The sequence below is a fragment of the Anomalospiza imberbis genome, chromosome 11 (assembly GCF_031753505.1).
Source record: "Anomalospiza imberbis isolate Cuckoo-Finch-1a 21T00152 chromosome 11, ASM3175350v1, whole genome shotgun sequence".
NCBI classification, from domain to species: Eukaryota; Metazoa; Chordata; class Aves; order Passeriformes; family Viduidae; genus Anomalospiza; species Anomalospiza imberbis.
Genome location: NC_089691.1, coordinates 8,652,596 through 8,672,780, shown reverse-complemented (window position 1 = coordinate 8,672,780; position 20,185 = coordinate 8,652,596). Strand labels below are relative to the sequence as shown.

At 60.8% G+C, this 20,185-nt stretch overlaps 2 protein-coding genes across 2 annotated transcripts; both read left to right on the top strand.

The window, feature by feature from the left end:
• The first annotated feature begins 1,359 nt into the window (after nt 1-1,359).
• Nucleotides 1,360-6,403, top strand: ACY1 (aminoacylase 1). Its single transcript, XM_068201713.1, has 14 exons — nt 1,360-1,947; nt 2,589-2,653; nt 3,193-3,297; nt 3,405-3,499; nt 3,684-3,760; nt 4,006-4,095; nt 4,311-4,367; nt 4,477-4,550; nt 4,652-4,701; nt 4,889-5,033; nt 5,116-5,184; nt 5,279-5,358; nt 5,635-5,695; nt 5,832-6,403. The coding sequence occupies exons 1-14, from the start codon at nt 1,836-1,838 to the stop codon at nt 5,994-5,996; spliced, it is 1,245 nt and encodes a 414-aa protein (XP_068057814.1). The 5' UTR covers nt 1,360-1,835; the 3' UTR covers nt 5,997-6,403.
• A 1,346-nt stretch (nt 6,404-7,749) lies between these two features.
• SEMA3G (semaphorin 3G) lies at nt 7,750-19,778 on the top strand. The gene is made up of 16 exons (XM_068201712.1): nt 7,750-7,892; nt 11,331-11,491; nt 12,534-12,596; nt 14,121-14,240; nt 14,853-14,943; nt 15,040-15,156; nt 15,407-15,549; nt 15,629-15,743; nt 15,826-15,895; nt 16,071-16,215; nt 16,476-16,707; nt 16,822-16,913; nt 17,155-17,196; nt 17,366-17,591; nt 17,884-18,023; nt 18,115-19,778. Exons 1-16 carry the CDS (start codon nt 7,805-7,807, stop codon nt 18,577-18,579), a joined length of 2,310 nt encoding a protein of 769 aa, XP_068057813.1. The 5' UTR covers nt 7,750-7,804; the 3' UTR covers nt 18,580-19,778.
• Nucleotides 19,779-20,185: the final 407 nt, after the last annotated feature.

Here is a 20,185-nt window from a genome sequence, read left to right as displayed (position 1 = left end):
GTTTCTGCGTGTGTCCCAAGCGCCGCGGGGCTCCTTCATCTCTCTGCCGCTAGTGCGGGGCCAGGAGGGTGCCCTGTGCCCCTTGCGTACACCCTGCCCCTCCTGCGCGCCCCGCTCCTCCCCTGCCCGCTGCTGCCGGCGGGGCGGAGCGGGGCGGAATGGGGCGGAGCGGGGCGGGGCGGAGCGGAGCGGGGCGGGGCGGGGCGGAACGAAGCGGAGCGGGGCGGAGCGGAGCGGAGCGGGGCGGAGCGGCACGGGGCGGAGCGGGACGGCACGGGGCGGAGCGGAGCGGGGCGGAGCCGAGCGGCACGGGGCGGAGCGGGACGGCACGGGGCGGAGCGGAGCGGCACGGGGCGGAGCCGAGCGGCACGGGGCGGGGCGGAGCGGCACGGGGCGGAGCCGAGCGGGGCGGGGCGGAGCCGAGCGGGGCGGGGCGGAGCCGGGCGGAGCCGAGCGGCACGGGGCGGAGCGGGGCGGGGCGGAGCGGGCGGAGCGGGGCAGAGCGGGGCAGAGCGGGCGGAGCGGGGCCGGGCGGGAGGCGCCGGCGGCGGCAGCGCTGAGGTAGGGCCGGGGGCGGCGGGGGGCCGAGCAGCGGGGCCGGGCAGCGGCGCCCGGCACCCCGCGGGTGGGTGCCCCGGTGCCTTCGCCCCCTTTAAGCCCGGATCAAGGTACCTTGCACCCCCGCCCTTGCACCCTTCCTCTACTGCCCTGCACTCCCTTGCCGCACTGTTCTGCACCCCTAGCCATGGTATCTTGCACCCCCTGCGCTCCTAACCACAGTATCCAGCACCCCTCTGCCCTTCTGCCACGCCTGCACCCCGGTAACGCAGCTGCTGCAGCCCTAACCATGGTGTCCTGCCTGCCCTCTGCTTCACCCCATACCCCCCTGGCCGCAGTACCCCTGCAGCCCTACCCGCACCCCTGCACTGCCCACAACTCTAACCATGGTGTCCCTGCATACCAGCTGCAGTGCCTCTGCACCCCACTGTGCCCCCTGCCTGCACCCCAGCCATGGTACCCCTGTACCCCACCTGTGCCCCTTTGCACCCCTAACCACAGTCCCACTGCACCCCTCGTAGCCTCTCTGCACCTCCTGCTTCCATCCCCCCCTTCACTCCTCCTGCTGAGCCCCCATATGCCCCTAAGCACCCCACATCCTCCTGCTCCTCCAGCCACCCAGCTTCCCTCAAACAGCTCCCACAGTAGCCTGTCGCTGTAATGTGGTCCCCCCGTACCTCTATTCTCTTTAACGCTCAATCCTCCTTCACCATCCCCATTTCCCTCCAGCCCCAGAGCCTTTCCTTGCAGCTTTCCTGCACCCCCTAGCCAGGCAGTAGCCCCCTTTCCCTACCTGCACCCCCTTACACCAGCATCCTGTCTTCCCTACCTGCATCCCCCAGCATTCCCACAAACCTCTAACCCCTGGATAATCCCAACTACCGTGTCTCCCTCCCCAACATACCCTTCTTCCCCTTTACCCTTCTTCATACTCCCTCATCTAGCTGCCCCCCTTTCCTCCCAGCTAGCCCTTCCCTGGATTTCACCCCTTGCCTGGGCATCATAGCCTGACCTGTCCTGTTTGGGGCAGGAACATGTGTTTTGGGGGAAGAATGACAGGCCAGTGTTGGGGGCACATCCCATTCTGCCCTGTACCCAAGTGGGGGGGGATTTCTCCCATGGTGGCAGAGTCCCAGGAGTCGCATGGGGGAGACCTTTGCCCCATCTCCCTTCGGTTTCTGTGACGACCAAGCATGCAGGCGGACTTTGGAGGGGCTGGTGGGTGATTAACCATCTTGCAGCTCTTTCCCCAGAGCTTTGCAGCCCTGGTCTCAGACATGGCACCTGGGAAGCCTGGGAAGAGCACCCCTGGGGCCTCAGAGAACCCCTCGGTTACGCTTTTCCGGGAGTACCTGAGGATTGACACTGTCCACCCTAAACCTGACTATGGTGAGGAGGGGGGTGACTATAGTCAGAGTCACCCCCCTGACTATGGGGGGACAGGATGGGGAGCCGTGTGGGGACTGGGTAATGCAGCTTTGCAGTTCCAATCTTTGGACTCAGGTGCCCAAGTGCTGTACTGGGGCTGTTTTGATCGTGGTGTTAAGGAGCAAACTCCTTTGTGCCTTATCTCTGCTGGTGTCTTTGGTTGGGGCAGGGACGTCTCAAGTGCCCTCAGAGCTACTGTTTGCTTCTTCTAGCCCCGTGCCCCTTGCTCCCCTTTCCATGCTGCGCTGGGATGGGTGATCTCCTTCTGTGTAGATCTCCTTCTGTTAACATTTATGTCTTCCCACTAAAGTACATTTTTTTGGTGAGAAGCTCCCTAAACTCCTCTGGAGAAACATTCCCCCTGAACTCACCCACATTCAGTTTTTATCTTTTTTCATATTTCCCAAGTCCTCACCCCAAAGGGATGGTGATGAGCTGCTCCCGTCCCTGTTCATGGCCACTTCTTGTGTCCAGGACCTGCAGCACCTGTCCTCTTTTGTCACCTCTTTCCTTGGTCTGGGAACCCTGCAGAGCCCTGGGGTCCCTGGGGGTTTGCAATGAGAGACCCCAGTGTAACCGTGGGCATCCCTACTCTTCCCCAGATGCAGCTGTCCAGTTTCTGGAACGTGTCGGCACCGACCTTGGCTTGGCCTGCCAAAAAGTGGAGGTGAGCAAGCCAAGAAGGAGCCTTTAGTCTGTCCACCCATCCATCCATCTAGCCTGTGCTTGGGTCCTTAGTGACCAAGATGTTCCTCTGCCTGCACCCAGAGCTAGACAGGAGTGAATCCCCTCTGCCTGTAAGCCTCTGCTGACCTGAGCCCTTCCTTAAGCCAGTGTTCCGGCTCTCCCTGCTGACCTTTGCAGCTGCCTGTGCTATGATTAGCAGGGGACATGGCAGTGTCACGTTGGCTGGGGCCATCCTTCTTGCTGGGCATCGGCTGTCCTGGGAGACTCCCGGGCACCAGGGGAAGATGCTGGGTTTGTCTTCCCTCCTCTGAATTTTCAGCCAGGTTTGCACCTGCAGCCGGGCTCTGTCTGGCTGTGGGGGTTCAGTCAGGCCTGCTCCTGCTACCTGGCCTATCCCCTGAAGAAAGGGGTGGCATCCAGAAACTTTTCCCAAGCTGTTGCTTTTTGGCTCCAGCTTGCTGGTCCAAGCCTTTCTGTCCCCATGCTGGACCCTGGTGATGTTCTGCCTTTGTCCCACAGGTGTGCCAGGGCCATGTGGTGCTGATCCTGACCTGGCAGGGCACAAACCCCCGCCTGCGCTCCATCCTTCTCAACTCCCACACTGACGTTGTGCCTGTCTTTGAGGTGCTGGAGCAGAGCGAGGGGTGGGAAGGGCATGGAGAGGAGGATGGGGTGAATGGGAGCTGGTGCCTTCTGTGCCCTTGTGCCATTGTGGATGCTCTTCCCTGCAGGAGCACTGGACCTACCCACCCTTCGAGGCAGTTAAAGACTCGCAAGGCAACATCTACGCCCGGGGTGCCCAGGATATGAAGTGCGTCTCCATCCAGTGAGTGGAGGGCTCTGCACCTGCTGGGTGAGCATGGTGCTGGTGGTGTCTCTGAATGATGCAGGACAGGATGCCACTATCCCCAGGGTCCCTGGGGCCAGAGGTGCCACCTCTGCCCTGAGGTGGCTCAGAGCACACAAACCCCTCTCCTCCACAATGACCGTACATTACCTTCCCTTGCAAGGTACCTTGAGGCCATCCGGAGGCTGAAGACAGAAGGGAAGTCTTTTGCCCGCACCATCCACCTCACCTTTGTGCCTGGTGAGTCCCCAGGCTGTCGTCTCAGGAGGTACAGAAGGGGCTGGCAGCTGGGTGGTGCTGTGGAGTCTCCCACGGCAGCCAGGCTCCCCCGATTTTGACCTCCCCTAGCTCAAGGCCGGAGAGCTTTCTATGTCCAAGGACATCAAGTGTGCTGATGGCATCTAGGCTGGCATGGAAGGAGGACTAGAGGTGGTGGGCTGGGGGATGCCCTAGTTCCTTCCTCCATGCCAGGCTCTCCCCCACAGATGAGGAGGTGGGCGGACACAAGGGCATGGAGATGTTCGTGCAGTGCCCTGAGTTTAAAGCACTCAACGTGGGCTTTGCCATGGATGAAGGTGAGTATTGGTAGGGCTAGCACTGGGATGTTTCTCCTCTTGGCATCACTCCCCAGGCACCAGCTTCCCACATGCTTCCAGGGACCCCCTTGGGGGATCATTCCCCTGGGCAGTGGGGAGTGCCAGTCTGGAGGAAAATGCTGCTAGGACAGAGCAGAGGGGGCACATCATGGTACCTCCGTGTCCCACTGACCCTCTGTCTGTGCCCACCACAGGGCTGGCCAGCCCATCTGACACCTTCAGTGTCTTCTATGGTGAGAGGAGCCCATGGTGTGAGTATCTGTGTGTCCACTGCCCTGTCCTTGGCTCTCCTGGGTGCTGGGGCACTGATGCTATCCCAGGCTTTCTGCTCAACCCTTCCCTCTACACCTACTGCTGCAGGGATAAAGGTGAAGTGCATGGGTAGCCCTGGGCATGGGTCCCGCTTCATCAGCAACACAGCGGCTGAGAAGATGGTAAGAGAGGGAGTACCCCCTTTGCACCCCCCACGCCTGCCCTGGGCTGCCAGGCCCCTGCCCATGGGGCTGGTCCTCACCTGCTGCCCTTCCCTCCCCAGCACAAAGTCATCAACTCCTTCCTGGCCTTCAGGGAGAGCGAGAGGCAGAGGTAGGAGATGGGCAGCAGGATGGCAGTGGCTTAGTTCAGTCCATGAAGGGGGCCTTTGGGATCCCAAGCCAAGCTGTGATCTGGTGCTGCTGCTCTGTGCCTCAGTTTCCCCATTTTGTGTGATGGCATGGTAGGGAAGCACTTCTCCCCAGATGGCAGACAGTGACTGTCCCTTGCATCCCCCAAGGCTCAAGTCCGACTCAAGCCTGACCCTAGGGGATGTCACTTCTCTCAACATGACCATGCTGGAGGGGGGTGTCTCCTTCAACGTGGTGCCCTCCGAGATGGCTGCCAGCTTTGACATCCGCATCCCACCCACCATGGACCTGAAGGTGGGCACCATGCCAGCCCCACCCAAGAGAGGTCTGGGATGAGGGTGACCTACTCACACCCCTCCTCCGGTCTCTGCCCCAGGCCTTCGAGGAGCAGGTGACCACATGGTGCCATGATGCTGGGGAAGGTGTCACCTGTGAGTTCCACCAGGTGAGGGATCTCAGCCGTCTGTCATATTGTGCCTGTCCTTCTCCTGCCAAATGCCACCCCCTTGCCCCTTCATCTGCCCTCTCCCTCTTGTCAGAAATGCATGGACCAACACATCACCTCCACTGAGGAGTCGGACCCATGGTGGAAGGCCTTCAGTGGGGTCTGTAGGGACATGTAAGTAGTGTCCCTAGGAAGGGCAGGACCCTGGCAAGGACATCCTCTGGTTGAAGCCAGGTGGTCCCTGGGGGTCTATGAGGTCATGTCAGGGGCTGGGATGGGGAGCCCTGTGATTTGCCAAAGCATGTCCCTGTTGCCCTCCAAAAGGGATGGGATTGAGTGTCCTGCAGGGCTGAGGGATGTCTTGGCACAGTCTCTTTGCCCATGGGGTGTGAGTAGGACAGGGACTCGGCTGGCCCTGTGTCCGTGCTGACACAGGGTCTCTCTTGACAGGAAGCTGCAGCTCAAGCTCGAGATCTTCCCGGCTGCCACCGACAGCCGCTACATCCGAGCGGTGAGTGTGATGCCAGCCTGCCACAGGTCCCTCACCTGGGGTGAGACCTGCAGCCCCAAGCAGTTGTGTCCAGGTGAAAGGGGGCATGTGGTGCCCATGCTAACTCTGACCTCACTCTGTGTCTCCCCATCTCCAGGCAGGACACCCTGCTATTGGCTTTTCACCCATGAACCGCACCCCGGTGCTGCTCCATGACCACAACGAGTTCCTGAACGAGCAAGTCTTCCTGCGGGGCATTGAGATCTACGCCCGCCTCCTGACTGCCCTGGCCTCAGTGCCCCCGCTGCCCACCGAGGGCTGAGTGCCTGGTGAGGGGCAGGGAGTGCCAAGCAGAGAGACCCGAGGCTTTAGAAAGAGGGGCAGGGGCTGGGCACAGCAAATACCTGCTATGGTGCTGGGGATGTGGATGGCATCATGCCATGTTGGCTATGTTCAGGGTTGGCCTGATGGTGACACCCACGGGGTTGTGTCCCCTTTGGTCAGGTGCCAGTAGAGCCTCATGCCCAGGTGCATCTAGCCTTTCCTGGTGTTGTCAGTGCCTCCCCCTCTCCCTGTGCCATCTCTGGCTGCACTGGCTGGGTGGTGAGGGGCTGGCCAGTGCCCCACTCTGCCTCCCCATGCCTTGCCCTGCCTCCCTGCCCGCTTGCTGGGGGAGCTGGGGCCAGTGCTGCCCACTCTCCCTATCAATAAATCTCCTTGGTAAGCACAGCCTGGAGTGGGGCAGTCTGTCTGTCTGTCCATGATGGTGCTACCCACGGGGTCTCACCCAGGCACTGCGGATTTCCTGGTGCAGTGCAGTTTGCTGGGATGCATCTCCTCCCCTGGGCCCATTGCCTGCATGACAGCAGTGCGGGCAGGATCCTGCCCGGGCAGGCTGAGGGCCTCTGCTCCCGATCAGCCTCGGGGGCCTGGCACTGAGGTTCATCCTGCTCCCTTCCTTCCTCCCTCCGTCCCTGCAGAGCTTCTGCTGCTTCCGCAGACCCTCTGGTCAGGGCAGGCAGCGTGCAGGTCTGGGCAGGCACCTCTGCTCACCTGCCAGAGCTGCCATCGGCTGCAGCTCCTCCTTGCTTGTTCCCAGCCCTGTGTGGCTCCCAACGCCCCAGGGTGTGGGATCTATCTCAGCCATGCAGCTTCTTGGGGAAACCAAGGGCCTGCTGAGTGAATTGGGGTGGGTTTACACTGCTCGGGAGACTTCCACAGCTGCTCCATTACAAAAGGATTTGGGTGAGACAGGGGCCTCCAGCCTCCTGACCTCTGTTTTAATTAAGAAAGCTGCTGGAACTCTTGGGGAGCTGGGGATAATGAAGGTGCCCCTTGCCGCGCTGGGAGAAGAGATGAGGCTGGTGGTGATGAAGCACTGAGGGAGAAGCCACCAGCTCCTCTGCTCCTTCCCCTCCATCCAGTGCAGGGGGAGTCCAACATTTTTGGATGCAGGACATGCCTGCTGTGTGATGAGGCTCCCGGGGAAGGCAGCGTGGATTCTCTGAGGTCTCATACAACCACATCCCGTGACCCGGCAGCCATGGGGGAGGATGGCATGGGAGTGGTGTGGGTACCATGGGGTCCTTGCTGGCCAGGATCCTTGCCCAGGGTGTTGGCACCTTTGCAGGCAGACAGCGGTGCTTCTCCTGCCCTGTCAGAGTGCCAGGGCTACCTGTGGCATCCTATGCCCCCCTCGACCCTACTCAGTCCCCTTCCCCAGCTTGCCTGGCACTGAGATGGGACCTGACAGCTGTGTGCTTGCTGATGCTTGTAGATCACACCACGCTGGGCATCCTTCTCGGGAGGCAGGTCTGCATGCCCTCTCCTAGCTCCTACCAGAGCTTCCCTCCCTTGCTCCCCGTCCTCAGGGATGAGCCAGAGGTGCTGGGAGGGTCACTTCTGAGGAAGGGGACTGCAGTAAGGTCTAGAGCTTTGCTGGCAGGGGACATTTTGGGTTGTGCGGAGTTCTTAGGGTCCCCCCGGGAGATGGGGCCGTCCCCCCGCGCATCCCCGCCGCCCAGGGATGGGGTATGGCCGGGCCGGGGCGGGTCGGGGCGGGCCGGGGGCGGTCGGATGTCGGCCCCATAAAAGCTCGGTGCCACGGACGGCCGAGGGCGCGGCGGCGGGATGCGGGCAGCGGTGGCGGTGTCGCTGTCGCTGTGCTGGCTCTGGGCGGCGGGGCACAGCCTGCCCCGGCTCCGCCTGTCCTACCGCGGTGAGCCGGGCCGGGGGCACCTGCTGCGGGACGGGGAAGGGGGGCTGCCCACGGAGGGGTGTCCTCAGGGTCCCCCCTCCGGGGACCGGGTGGGGATTTGGGGAGCCTCAGCTGCGAGCGCTGCACCCAAGTGCGGTTGTTTTGGTGCGGTTGGTGGGCAAATTGTGCTGGGGGCTCGGGCTGGGCTGGGGTTTCGGTGGGTGGCTGCCCGGCACCCTCCGCTCCCCACGCGGGACGTAGGGGCCCCCCGAGGAGAAGGAGGAGGAAGAGAGGAGCCGGGTGACGGGGACAGGGGATGTGCCGCCGGGCTCCGCGCCAGCCCCGCCGCTTCCCACGGGGGATCGTCTGCCACGCGGCGTGCAGGGAAACTGAGGCACGGCGGTGTTCTGGCCCCGGCACGCTTTGGCTCGTGTGCCGGGTGGGTGCTGCGGTGCGGGGGTGGTCCCCCGGCGTGGTGGGTGCTCAGCATCGTGCCCTCGGCTGGGTGGGGGTGTCCCCGGGCTGCACCCTCCGAGCCCCGTCGCGCTGGGGTGCGGGTGCTGGGGTACCGGGGCCCCTCGGGGGCTGCGGGGGCAGTGCTTGGTTTTAATTAAAACTCTTCCTGTGATCCTGCTCTGGCTCGCCGCATCCCCCGCTCTGCCAACCTAATCCATGGGCTGCTCCAGCCAAACTTGACAGAGCCTGGGGCGCCCCAATCTCCTCCCGGCCTCAAAGCAATGAACCTGCTCTAAAAAAATCAACATAAAATTAAATTGCATAATGTATATCTTCCCCCTTCCTTCCCAGAAGGGGGAAAGACCTGGGCAGCCCAGCACTTCCAGAGCCTTGGGAGCTGCAGTGCCAGGGAGAGTCTGCTCCTCTGCTGCCTGGGCTGGGGGTTCCCGGGTTTGGCTGCATCCTTTGCTCTGTCCTGGGGCACAGCAGGTGACCCCAGGGGCTGCCTCTCTGTTGAACGGGAAACTGAGGCACACAGTGCCCCCCTCATCCCCTCCATCCTGGGAGCCCGGGATGGCTCATGGCTCTGCCCCGTGATGTGATCCGGGGCAGCCAAGGTTGGCCTTGGCAGCAGGGTGAGGAGATCTGGGGTCTCAGCAGGGGTGAATCATGGAGCTCAGTGTCTGATCCACTCCGGCACAAAGTCCAGCCGTGCAGGGCCGTTTCCCAGGTGCGAGGAGCTGCCCGGGGCGGGGTGGAAGCTCCTCAGCTCCTCAGGAAGCTCCTCAGCCTCCCACGGGGAGTGAGCCACCTTTGGAAGCTTTTTTTTTTTTTTTCTTTCTTTTTTCTTTTTTTCCCTTAAGCTGATTATTCCATTCGTCTTCCAAATTGGAAACAGCAACTGAAATTTCCCATGAAAAAAATTCTGCCACCGCCTTCTCCCCGGGGGAAGAAAAAAAAAAAAGAAAATTTCAATTAAAGACATTAGAGTCTCTGAAATTAAAACCATGGTGAGCTGAAGCTGTTTTGCAGAGCTCCTTGACCTGGGCTTTGCATGGCTGCTGGCTCTGGCTGTGAGGTGACTTTGTGAGGTGACAGGGACAGGCGTTGTGCTGTGGGTGCAATGGTGGCCATGTACCCAGCTCTCCCTCACACTTCAAGCCACTCTTTTCCTTTTGTTTCGACTTCCAGAGGTGGCTCATGTGAGAGGGGAAAGAGCATTTTGCTGTTGTGAGGACCAGAAGCATTGCCCTGTGCTCTTTGCTGTCCCTCCCGAGGGACCCCCACTTGGGGGGTGGCTCCTGAGGGACCCCCACCCTGGGGTAAAGGTGTCCCAGGGATGGATGGGGCATGGCAAAGGGCTGTTTCCTGGGGAGTTGGAGAGGAAGGCGCCCTGAGCCAGTGTAACCCGAGGCGCAGGAGGAATTCGCCAGGTCTGGGGGAGAAGGGGAAGCCTTGTCTGAAACAATAAAAGGAGCCTGCCGACTTTGCCAGTGTTGTTTTGAGCTGGGAAAATATTATTGCTGGGCAAGAATAGAAGGAGACGACAGAGTTTTCCTGGGCTGGACCTGGCAATATGGGAGGACCTGATGCTGGGAGGACACGGGGAGGAGGATGCCAGAATGGGTGGAGGGACCACCACTGCCTGGAGCCAGCTCTGCTTGCAGAAAGGTGTCTTTCCAATGGGGATGGAGCCGCTGGGGCTGTCTCCCCCCGTGCCACTGGCATCACCAGTTAGGGTACTGGGACTGTCCTTGAGCAGGGATAGGGTGTGTGGTGGGGTGAAAGTGTCTGTTGTCCCCTGCTGGGGGTGGATCTTGCCTCCCTTGCAGGGCCTAGAAGAGGCATTTCCCAGAATGGGGCATTATGTTGCTGGCCACCTCCTTGCTGGAAGTGACAAATGTCCCCCCAGCAACAGCAGGACTTGGTAGCCCAGTGTCCCGACTGGATTTCTCTCAGCACCACCTCCCTTCTTCTGGGGACATATGTGGGAGATGCTTGGGCTGGGTTTTAGCCTGGGGTCAGCAGCAGTGGCTGGCAGTCTTCCGGGCTGGAGGGTGTTTTGGGACAGAGCTGTGCTCATCAATGGCGCTTTGTCCTCCTCCTTCTCTGTCTGGCAGGCACAATGGCCTGGCCTGGGGTCGGGATGGGTTCTCAGAGCCCTGTGAAGCTGAGCCATTCCCTCTGGCCCTCTCCCTCTGGCAGCTGTGGCAGCTCTGTGGGCACCACTGTGCCAGCTTGATGACCCTGAAAGTAATTTCCCACTGGAAACCAGTTGAGCCACTGCCTCTGTGTCGTCTCCACTGTGAGGGTCCCCTTGGCATTGCACGAGATTCAGGCTTGGACTTGCTCTGGGGGCTTTGACTGTCCGACCCTGTTGTTTGGGATGTGATGTCCATCCCAGGGATGCAGCCTGTCTATCCCTGGGATACCCCCATGCTGGTGCCTTTCCCCAAGTGCCTTGTCTGTGCCATGGAGGAAACCTTCCTGCCAGTGAGTTCTGGTGGCAGTGGCAGCAGTGGGCTTTGTGTGGCAGTTTCCCCATGGCACTGGCTGGGTGCCTGCTATTGTGTCCTTGGCTGGCACCCAGCAGGGACAGGACCTGCTTTCCGCCCACCCTGTGTCCGGTCTCACCACCATCCCAGCTCTGTGTGAGCCCAGCCTGGTGCTGATGGCACAGCCCAGCTTGCTGTGGCACAGCCACAGTTGGAGTCTGGGGTGGTTCAGCCAAACCTTGCTGGGGGTGGCAACCTTTCCTGGGACTCTGCTGCTGATTGTTGGCTCTGCAGCTTTGTCCTGGGCTGCAGGGAGAACAGCACTCCAGCCAGGTTGAGGTTGGGATGTCCATGCCTCCAGGAAGGGATGGAGACATGTTGCAGTCTGGAGTGGCTGTGAGCAGCTCTGCTGACTCCAGGACAACTCCATGATACTCAGAAGCAGCAGCTCAGAGGAACCCTTGGGGCTGGGATGGCTTCTGCTGATGCTTTTGTCTCTTCCTGGCAGACCTTTTAGGCACCAACCGCTCCATCCTCTTCTTGGGTCACCGTGGCTTCCTGGGCTTCCGCTCCCTCTACCTGGATGAGTATCGTGACCGGCTCTTCATCGGGGGGAAGGATGTGCTCTACTCCCTGCTCCTGGATGGGGCCAGTGCAGATGCCAAGGAGGTGAGCTGGGTGCTGCTGAGCATCCTGGGGTGTCTGTCCCCACCCTAGCTCCCTGTGGACCTGCCGGTGCCCAACTGGGCAAAATCACTCTGAAACAAGATCTGCACTGGGGATGGCCTCATCTCAAGTACCTTGAAATTATTCTGTAAACTTGTAGTGCCTGGCAAGGGCAGGCTGGCTGTGGTGGCTGGAGGGAAATTAGCTGGCAATTAGTCATGATCATCAGCCTAGGAGACTCGTGGTGCAGCTCACCAGTGATTCCTGGGTACTGAGCATTGTTTTGGACCCCACTCTTCTAAAAAACTGCCATTGGGAGATCGAATGATGCCCATCCCTATCTGGGCATCCCCTTCACAGGTCAAATATTCAGCTGAAAGCCTGCAGAGGTAAGGAGCTAAAGGGATCCATCACTGCAAGATGATGGAGCTGCATTGCCAGATGAACCCATTGTCAGTGTTCATCTGGCAATGCCCTAAATCTCTCCTGGTTCCTTGGTGGGAGAGGTGATGGACCAGAATGATGGTGCTGGGTGGTGGCTCCCCTCCTCTTTCACCCTCTCCACTTTGACTTTTTGTTTTTCAAACACGGCTCTGGGCTGTTTCTAGCTGAAGAAAGAGAAGGAGGAAATGAAGTGCCCCTCAGCGAGCTGGGTCACTGCAGTGGGGTCAAGGGCTTGTATACCCAAGCTGCCCTCGGTCCAAGAGCTGCTAAAGGCTGTGGGGGACATGGACTCATCACTCCTACTGTCCCCTGGGCACCCTTTCCCCTGGCCACCCACAAGCCCATCCCCTTCCAGGCCAGCTCTAGCCATTCCCAGCACGACCACCCAAAACAGCCCAGCTCTGGGCTGTGACTGCTAGGATGCATCTCCCCTGGAGGAAGGTCCTGCCTGGGGTTGTAGGGTGGGAGTTCTGGGCTGAGTGGGCTCCAGGGAGCTGTGGTCCCTCTCTCTGCTTGCCCTTGGCAGCCTGGGAATGTGGATTTGCATGGCTGGGTCCCTGCTGTCCCCCCTCCCTGTTCCAATAGACCCTTTGTGTTCCAGATCTATTGGCCACCCCGCCCTGGGCAGACGGAGGAGTGTTTTCAGAAGGGGAAGGACCCAAGGGTGAGTCTCTCCCCATGTGTGTTCTGCTGTGAGCTGGGGGGGTGCCCAGATGGGTCCCCTTGTGCCAGATGGCTCCCCCCGTGTTGGGGCTGTGCCATGTCACCTGCCAGGGATGGCCCTGGGGCTCAGGGGCCAGTTAATCCTGGTGCAAGAGGGAAACTGAGGCAGGGAATCTGTGGCCAGTCCTGACCACGCAAGAGGCTTGCTCCAGGCTCTGGAAATCCTGTCTTAGTTGCTCTGCTCTGTGGCCACAGAGTGGTGCCCAGTGTGTCCCAATGTGGCTGCACGATCAGGCAGGGATAGCTGGGCTCTGGGACCAGAGCTTGGAGGGACCAAAACCCCCATGCTCTGCTCCAGACCCCGGCAACACTGCCTGGCCCATCCTGGATATCCCCGATGGTGGGAAATCTGTAACTGGCTCAGGTTTGGTGACCTTGTTCCCTAAACCTTAACCCTCTTTGCATCCCCCTGCCCCGATATGCAACAGGACTATGGCGGGGAGAAAGTCCCCAAGGCTCCCCTGGCCCAGACAAATTGCTCCCAGGAGTCCCTGTTCTGCTCTCTGTGTTTATTTTACCAGCTCTCACCGACAGATCCAAGCCAGGGCAGGCTCAACTTTTTATTTTTCTTGAACATATATTTTTTTTTTCACTTGCTATTTTAGAGTCTCTTTGCAAAGGGAAAATAAACAGCAGGAGGCTGGGAACCCCCGGGGCGGCTCGGCAGCGGTGTTCCCAGCAGATGAGGGGCCTCGCATCCCGCTGTGGAAGGGACAATGGAGGGCAGGCAGGGCTGGCGCTGGCCAGGGGGAGCTGCCAAGCTAATGGTGGAGGAGGACAGGACGGGAGTCCTTTTCCAATGGGAACTGCCAGGAGAGAATGCACAAAGTCAGAGGTGGCAGGTCTCCAGCCCTGGGAATGTCATTGCTGCCGTCCCTCAGAGAAGGGGACAATTCCAGACAGCAGCGACCAGGGCTGTCACTGGAGGCAGCCCAGGATGCCTGTGGGTCTCTGTCTCCACTGTTTCCTCCTTTTGTTTCATCCCTGGCGTAAGCAGGAACATGATGGGGAAGGATGTCCCTGCATCTGGTCACGTCCTGGGCGCCAGGCATTTGGGGCGGGGCTTGCAGCTTGCAGGGCAGGTGACATTGCTCCCCTGGCCAGCGTGGACTGTGCCACAGGGTGAGTGCACAGGTGCCTGTGGGCAGGAGATGCCCAGGTGGCAGCTGGATCCTTTGTGGTTCCCCTGGGATGCTCTTGGCAGCAGGAGGACCAGTAAAAAGCCCTGTTGTTTTGCAATGGACTGGGGTCTACCCAGATGAAGTCCATACAAGCCCTGTCAGTGGGCACAAGCTGCCACCCCAGATCCCTGGCACCAGGCTGGAGGCAGGGAGGCCAGGGGGGAGCCCAGGGAGCCAGGGCTGGGGCTCACCCACTGTTGTGGGGTCCCAGGCAGAGGCAGGGAGCTGGGGTGGGCAAAGCACCAATACCCAGTGACCCTTCCTCTCCCCTGCTGTCCCCCCAGACTGACTGTGCCAACTATGTCCGTGTGCTGCATCCCTACAACCGGACACACTTGCTGGCCTGCGGGACAGGCGCCTTCCACCCCATGTGCACCTTCATCTACGTGGGGCACCGTGGCGAGGTAGGGCAGCATCCCCAGCAGGACACCCCTGGAATGTAGATCCCCGTTGCCTGCCTCTCTCCTGAGGGGCCTTGAGACTGCTTGGGGACACTGGATGTACAGTTTGCTCTAACCTGAATACTGGTGGGGAGGAATGTCAGGAACCAGCTCCCTGTTTTCCCTTTGTCATTCTGCTACCCCCTGTCCAGCTTTCCCGCCTGTCTGCCTTGGCATCCCCTTTATAGACATGTCCCCAGGGGCTGGTGGCCTGCCAGGGGCTGAGGCAGGGGTGGCATTTTCTCTCCAGCTCACTGCTCATAAATCAAGTTGGCTGGGGTGGAATGGCAGGACACCCCTCAGAGCCTTTCCCACAGCCTGGCCCTGTTTGGGCAGCAGGAGCCCTGTCTGTACCATGATGACTCTGACCAGGTAGGAGAGCAGGCAATGGGGCTGGTGGATCCCCTTCAGCTGCTGTGCACCCTCATGGGATCAGTCTTACTTCAAAAAGTGTGGATCCTGCTTCCAGATGGTCCTTCGGGTCCACTGAGTGAGGTGCAAGTTGGGCAGGGACCAGAGCTGGCCCCTGCATGGCCGGGCACAGCCCAGGGCTCACCTGCCTGCTCCCCTCCCCAGCACACCTTCAGCCTGGACCCTGCGAGCGTGGAGACTGGCCGGGGCAGGTGCCCACACGAGCCCAGCCGTGCTTTCGCCAGCACTGTCATCGGTGGGTTGTCTTCCTCAGGATGTGGGAGCCTCTGGGGTGTGTCCCCTGTGGCCTCTGGGGTTGGTCCCCGTGCCAGCCAGCTGGGTGTTTTTGCAGGTGGGGAGCTGTATGCCGGCCTCACGGCAGATTTCCTGGGACGTGATCCCGGTGTTTTCCGCAGCATGGGGACCCGCTCCGCCCTGCGCACAGAGGTGGACCAGCGCTTACTCCATGGTAACAGCTTCCCTCTGCCCCTCCATTTCCCCCAGCAGGGCTAATGCCAGGGACCACGAACCTTGTGGTGGCCAGAGCATCTGTGGCCATGGTCCAGCATCCCCCATGCCAGCTAAGAGCAGGGAAAGGCACCAGGGCAGCAAGGTCTGGGGGTGGTCCTGGCTGGCATCCAGCCCCAGCATGGACTGGGCTCTGAAGGTGCTGGCTGTGCCCTCTCTCCCCACCTGACATGACTGACTCTTGCTTGTAGATCCCAAATTTGTGGCAGTCCACTTGATCCCAGACAATGATGACCGGGACAATGACAAAGCCTATTTCTTCTTCACGGAGAAAGTGGTGGAGGCAGACAGCAAGGAGCACGCCATTGTCAGCCGTGTGGGGCGTGTCTGCGTGGTAAGATACTGGTGGGGACTGTGGGGGACAGGGATGCACCAAGTCACAGCAGTGGCCCTGATAATCCCTGTCCCTGCAGAATGATGCTGGTGGCCAGAGGGTGCTGGTCAACAAGTGGAGTACCTTCAACAAGGCCCGGCTGGTGTGCTCAGTCCCCGGCCCTGGTGGCATCGACACCTACTTTGATGAGCTGGGTAAGGTGTGCATGGAGCTGTATCTCACTGGGGCTAGTCACGCAGTTGGATTTCAGGAAAAAACCCATGCTTTCCTTTCCAGAGGATGTCTTCTTGCTGAGGACAAAGGATGGGAAGAGCCCGGAGATCTATGCCCTTTTCAGCACCGTCAGGTGGGTGGTCCAGCTCCAGCCTCTGGGGACATCCAGCTGCAGCTGCCCATGATCGGCCCTGTCACTGTCACCAAGGGTTGCTGACTGCTGCCCTGGTCTTTTGGGGATGTTGGTGCCCCTACTGCCAGCAGTGCCAAGCATGGCTCTGCTCAACCCACTCTCGGTCCCCTTGCAGCCACGTTTTCCAGGGCTCTGCTGTCTGTGTGTACCGCATGGCCGACATCCGGGAGGTCTTCAACGGGCCCTTTGCCCACCGAGAGAGTCCCCATCACCAGTGGGGTGCCTACGAGGGCAGGGTGCCCTACCCGCGGCCGGGCGTGGTGAGTGACTCCCTGGAGTTCCAGGTCCCCTCCGCTCCTCCAGCTGCTCTTCTGGGGTGGTGATGGAGCCATCCCCCATCTTCTCACCTGCTGGAGAGGTCAGCTGGTGCTTTACCAAGGTCTGGCAAAGGTGTGGAAAAGATGGATGCCAAACTGGAAGGCAGAGAAGGACCCAAAACAGCTCTGAGGGGCGATGAAGGGGGAAGGAGTGATGGGTGCTGGGGTGGCTGGGCTGAGCTGGTCCCCTCTTGTCCCTGCAGTGTCCCAGCAAGACCACCAACCAGCCCCGGCGGCAGTACGGCACCACCAAGGACTTCCCTGACGAGGTGCTGCACTTTGCCCGCGCTCACCCCCTCATGTACAAGCCCGTGTACCCCCGGCACCGCCGGCCCCTCCTTGTGAAGACTGATCTGCCCCACCGGCTGCGCCAGCTCGTGGTGGACAGGGTGGAGGCCGAGGATGGGCAGCACGACATCCTCTTCCTCGGCACAGGTGAGCAGCAGAAGCAGAGTGCAGGAAGGAGCTGCAGAGCTGGGGGTCCCAGTGGGCACCCCCCTGGGCTGTGAGATGCAGGGTGCTCACACCTCCATCCTCCTCGGCCCCCAGATGCTGGCTCGGTGTTGAAGGTGGTGGTCATGCAAAAGACAAGCTCAGCCATGACTGAAGAAGTCATCCTGGAGGAGCTGCAGGTTTTTAAGGTGACGTTTACTGCCCCACTTGCAAGGGAGAGGGCAGTGGGGTGGGCTCAGATTGGGGACACATGTGGGGATGGAGGGTCAGGGCTGTCACTGCACTGTTGGTCACTGGAAGGTGTCAGGGTTATGTATTTTCACCCTCCCCAAAACATTCCTGATGCACCGCCAAGCCCTGGTGGCTATGAATGAGCCAGGCTGACTGTGAGGATTATGCCAGCCTAATGTCCACTCCCCTCCCCTACAGATGCCTGTGCCCATCACCCAGATGGAGATCTCTGTCAAGCGTGTGAGTACAGACACAGCTCAGCCACGAGGCTGGGGACCGGGCAGGTGTCCAGCTGTGGTCACCAGCCTCCTAAAGCCATGTGATGCATGCCCTGGGGTGTCCTGGCTGGGCCCCCAGGCGCCAAGCCCATGGGGGCTGCCAACATCACACCTTGGTGCTGTTCCCCCAGCAAACGCTCTACGTGGGCTCCAGCCTAGGAGTGGCCCAGGTACGGCTGCACCAGTGTGAGTCCTACGGCACTGCTTGTGCCGAGTGCTGCCTGGCCAGGGATCCCTACTGTGCCTGGGATGGCACTGCCTGCACCCACTACCAGCCCTCCGGCAAGCGCCGCCATCGCCGCCAGGACGCCCACCATGGCAACCCTGCACACCAGTGTCTGGACCAGAACCTGACTGGTGAGAGACTGGGGGCCCCAGGGCTGAGGGGCTCCTCCAAGTGCTCCAAGACGGCCTGACATGCACAGCCGTAGCACACAGAGGGTCTTGTGGCCATTCCACCTGGGCACCCTCATCTGCCCATCTCATAGACCAGGGCATGCCCCAAGAGAAGGTGGGTGCTGCTGGGGCTGGGTCTGGCCACAGGGAGAGAAGGGGATGAAGGCACACAGTGACCAAGGGGGGCTGACACCTGGGCAGGTGGAAACCTGGCTCTGCCCTCCCTGCGAGCCTGTGCCTGTCTTTGCCCTAGTGGATGATTTTGAGAGTGTTGAGGAGAAGGTGCTTTATGGGGCAGAGGACAACAGCACCTTCCTGGAGTGCGTGCCCCGGTCCCCGCAGGCCAGTGTGCAGTGGTTTGTCCAGAGGCCCCCCGACGAGCAGCGGGACGAGGTGAGGCTCCCCTGCACCTGCTCCCGCTGTGGGGACATGGGAGGGACGTTGGGCCAGACCTCGACCCTCCCAACCCCACGGTGGTCCACAGGTGAAGACAGACGAGCGGATCCTGCAGACGGAGCACGGGCTGCTTTTCCGCAAGCTGCACCGGCACGATGCCGGCATCTACTACTGCAAAACGCTGGAGCACGGCTTCACCCAGACCGTGGCCAAGACCGCCCTGCAGGTGATTGCCAGCGAGCAGCTGGCACACACCTTCCCCCGGGGGCGAGGGGACGAGCTCCCTCACCTGCTCTGCCCTGAGCCCCAGCTGGCACCACAGGCTCCCAAAACCTGGTTCAAGGACATTATGCACCTCATCAGCTCCCAAAATCCGCGGCGGGTGGAGGAGTACTGCGCCCGCCTCTGGTGCAGCAGCCGTCCTCACCACCGCAAGAGCAAACTGGCCCAGGCCAAGCTGGTCCTGGCTGGTGTGGATGTGGCCAAGAAGGGACGGACAGCCAAAGCCCACAGCGAGAGGAACCGTGTGCCTCGGCAAGCACCGGCCACTTAGAGAGGGCAGGGTAACGGACATGGGGCAGCCGTGGGCAGGTACCAGCTCCCTGTGCTGCTGCTGGTCCCGGGGGCCTCTTGACCAGGTGGGTGGCTTGCAGAGCTGCCAGCCTGGTCCACCTGGCTGGAGTGGATGGGCAGGTCCCTGTCACCCTCAGTGGCTGCAGGGTCACCTCACTAACAGGCAGTGAGGTGCGACGTGGTGAGGTGGGACACATTGGCCCCCCCTTGCTCTTGCAGGTGATGTAGGCAGGTGGGGGCCACAGTCCCTGGGTGGGCTGGGGCACAGTGGCCTGGTGCCACCCAGGCCATGCTGTCACCCAGATGCTTGGATCCCTCCGTGAATACTGGGGCCATGTGTGGTGCCGTGGGGAGTGGCTGATGGCTCCAGGCTCTTTCCACACCAGCACGGAGCCTGGGGAAGATGATGCCTGCTCATATGGGGGAAAGCCAGCATGATCCCAAAAAGCCTCTGTGTGCAGGAGGAGCTCTATCACCTGCTGTGCCTGGGGAGCCGGAGCTGTGCTGTGCCACCCTTGGTGTATCCTGGGGGACAGGGCTCCTTCCTACCTTCCCTTGGCATTGGGACACACTCAGCAGTGCCAGCTGTTCCTGGGTGTAGCTGCCCACTTTCCCTCTGCCCCACAGCCTCAGTTTTAGGGCTGGACAGGGTTGGGGAGAAAAGCAAATGGCTGCAGGCAGGTTAGACCTGTTCCTGGGTAAACACTGGGAGAGGCACTAATGCCACCGCTGCCACTGTGCCCAGGTGGGAGCAGGGGCAGGCAGAAGGCAGCCCCAGCAGAGTTTGGGGGGCTGTGCTACACCTGGGGTAGTTTCTGCTGGTTGGTGGCCCTGCAGGGCTGGGTGGGACACGGCTGGTTTGGGTGGGCTCCTGCTGCCTGGCAGAGCTTAAACAGCACCCAGGGCCTCCCCCAAACACAGGGGCTGGGGGTAGGTGCATGGAGGGCACCTCCAGGCTGCCAGCAAGGTGTTCCTTGCTTTCCTCACCCGACATGAGCTCACTCATGGCCAGCCCGGAGTGATAAAGATCTGCCCCTTCCTGAGGCAAGGCAGCCCCACACAATGGTGTGAACCGAGGCCCTGCCGGGACGGGCATTGTTCAGAGCTGGAGGAACAACGGGAAAGAAAAATAATAATAACAATAATAATAATAAAAAGGCCCTAAATAGCTCACACAAAGCCAGGTCATGATATCATCTCTCCTCCCTGTGTGTGTTTGTGCTGCAGCAGCAGCTCCCCGGGAGCAAAGTACCTCAGCAGCACTGCCCCATCCCACAGAGACGGGCTGGGGGTCCTGGCCCTCTTCTCCTGCTCCCTATCCCACCTCTCCTGCAAACTCCGTGTGTCTCCTGGGATGCGAGAGCTGTGGTGGGGCTGGCAGGCTGGGACATTTTCTGCAGGGAGGGGAGTGGTGCGGGCAGTGCTGATTTATGGGGCCAGACAGGAGCCAAGCACGGGGATCTGGGTAATTGCAGGCCTGGGGGGCACAGGTGAACAACAGCCAACAAGCAGAGACAAGGAGGGAGCTGGCTGAAAAGCCTGAAATGACACAGGAGCCTGATTCCTCAGGGCCTGGATTAACCAGC

Excerpts from the sequence above, each read along its gene's own strand:
- ACY1 (XM_068201713.1), top strand. The coding sequence starts at position 1,836 with ATGGCACCTGGGAAGCCTGGGAAGAGCACCCCTGGGGCCTCAGAGAAC. Across the intron at positions 3,761-4,005 it reads CCACCTCACCTTTGTGCCTG|ATGAGGAGGTGGGCGGACAC; the intron begins GTGAGTCCCCAG and ends TCTCCCCCACAG. Across the intron at positions 5,359-5,634 it reads AGTGGGGTCTGTAGGGACAT|GAAGCTGCAGCTCAAGCTCG; the intron begins GTAAGTAGTGTC and ends CTCTCTTGACAG.
- SEMA3G (XM_068201712.1), top strand. The coding sequence starts at position 7,805 with ATGCGGGCAGCGGTGGCGGTGTCGCTGTCGCTGTGCTGGCTCTGGGCG. Across the intron at positions 12,597-14,120 it reads AGAAGGGGAAGGACCCAAGG|ACTGACTGTGCCAACTATGT; the intron begins GTGAGTCTCTCC and ends CTGTCCCCCCAG. Across the intron at positions 16,216-16,475 it reads CCTACCCGCGGCCGGGCGTG|TGTCCCAGCAAGACCACCAA; the intron begins GTGAGTGACTCC and ends TTGTCCCTGCAG.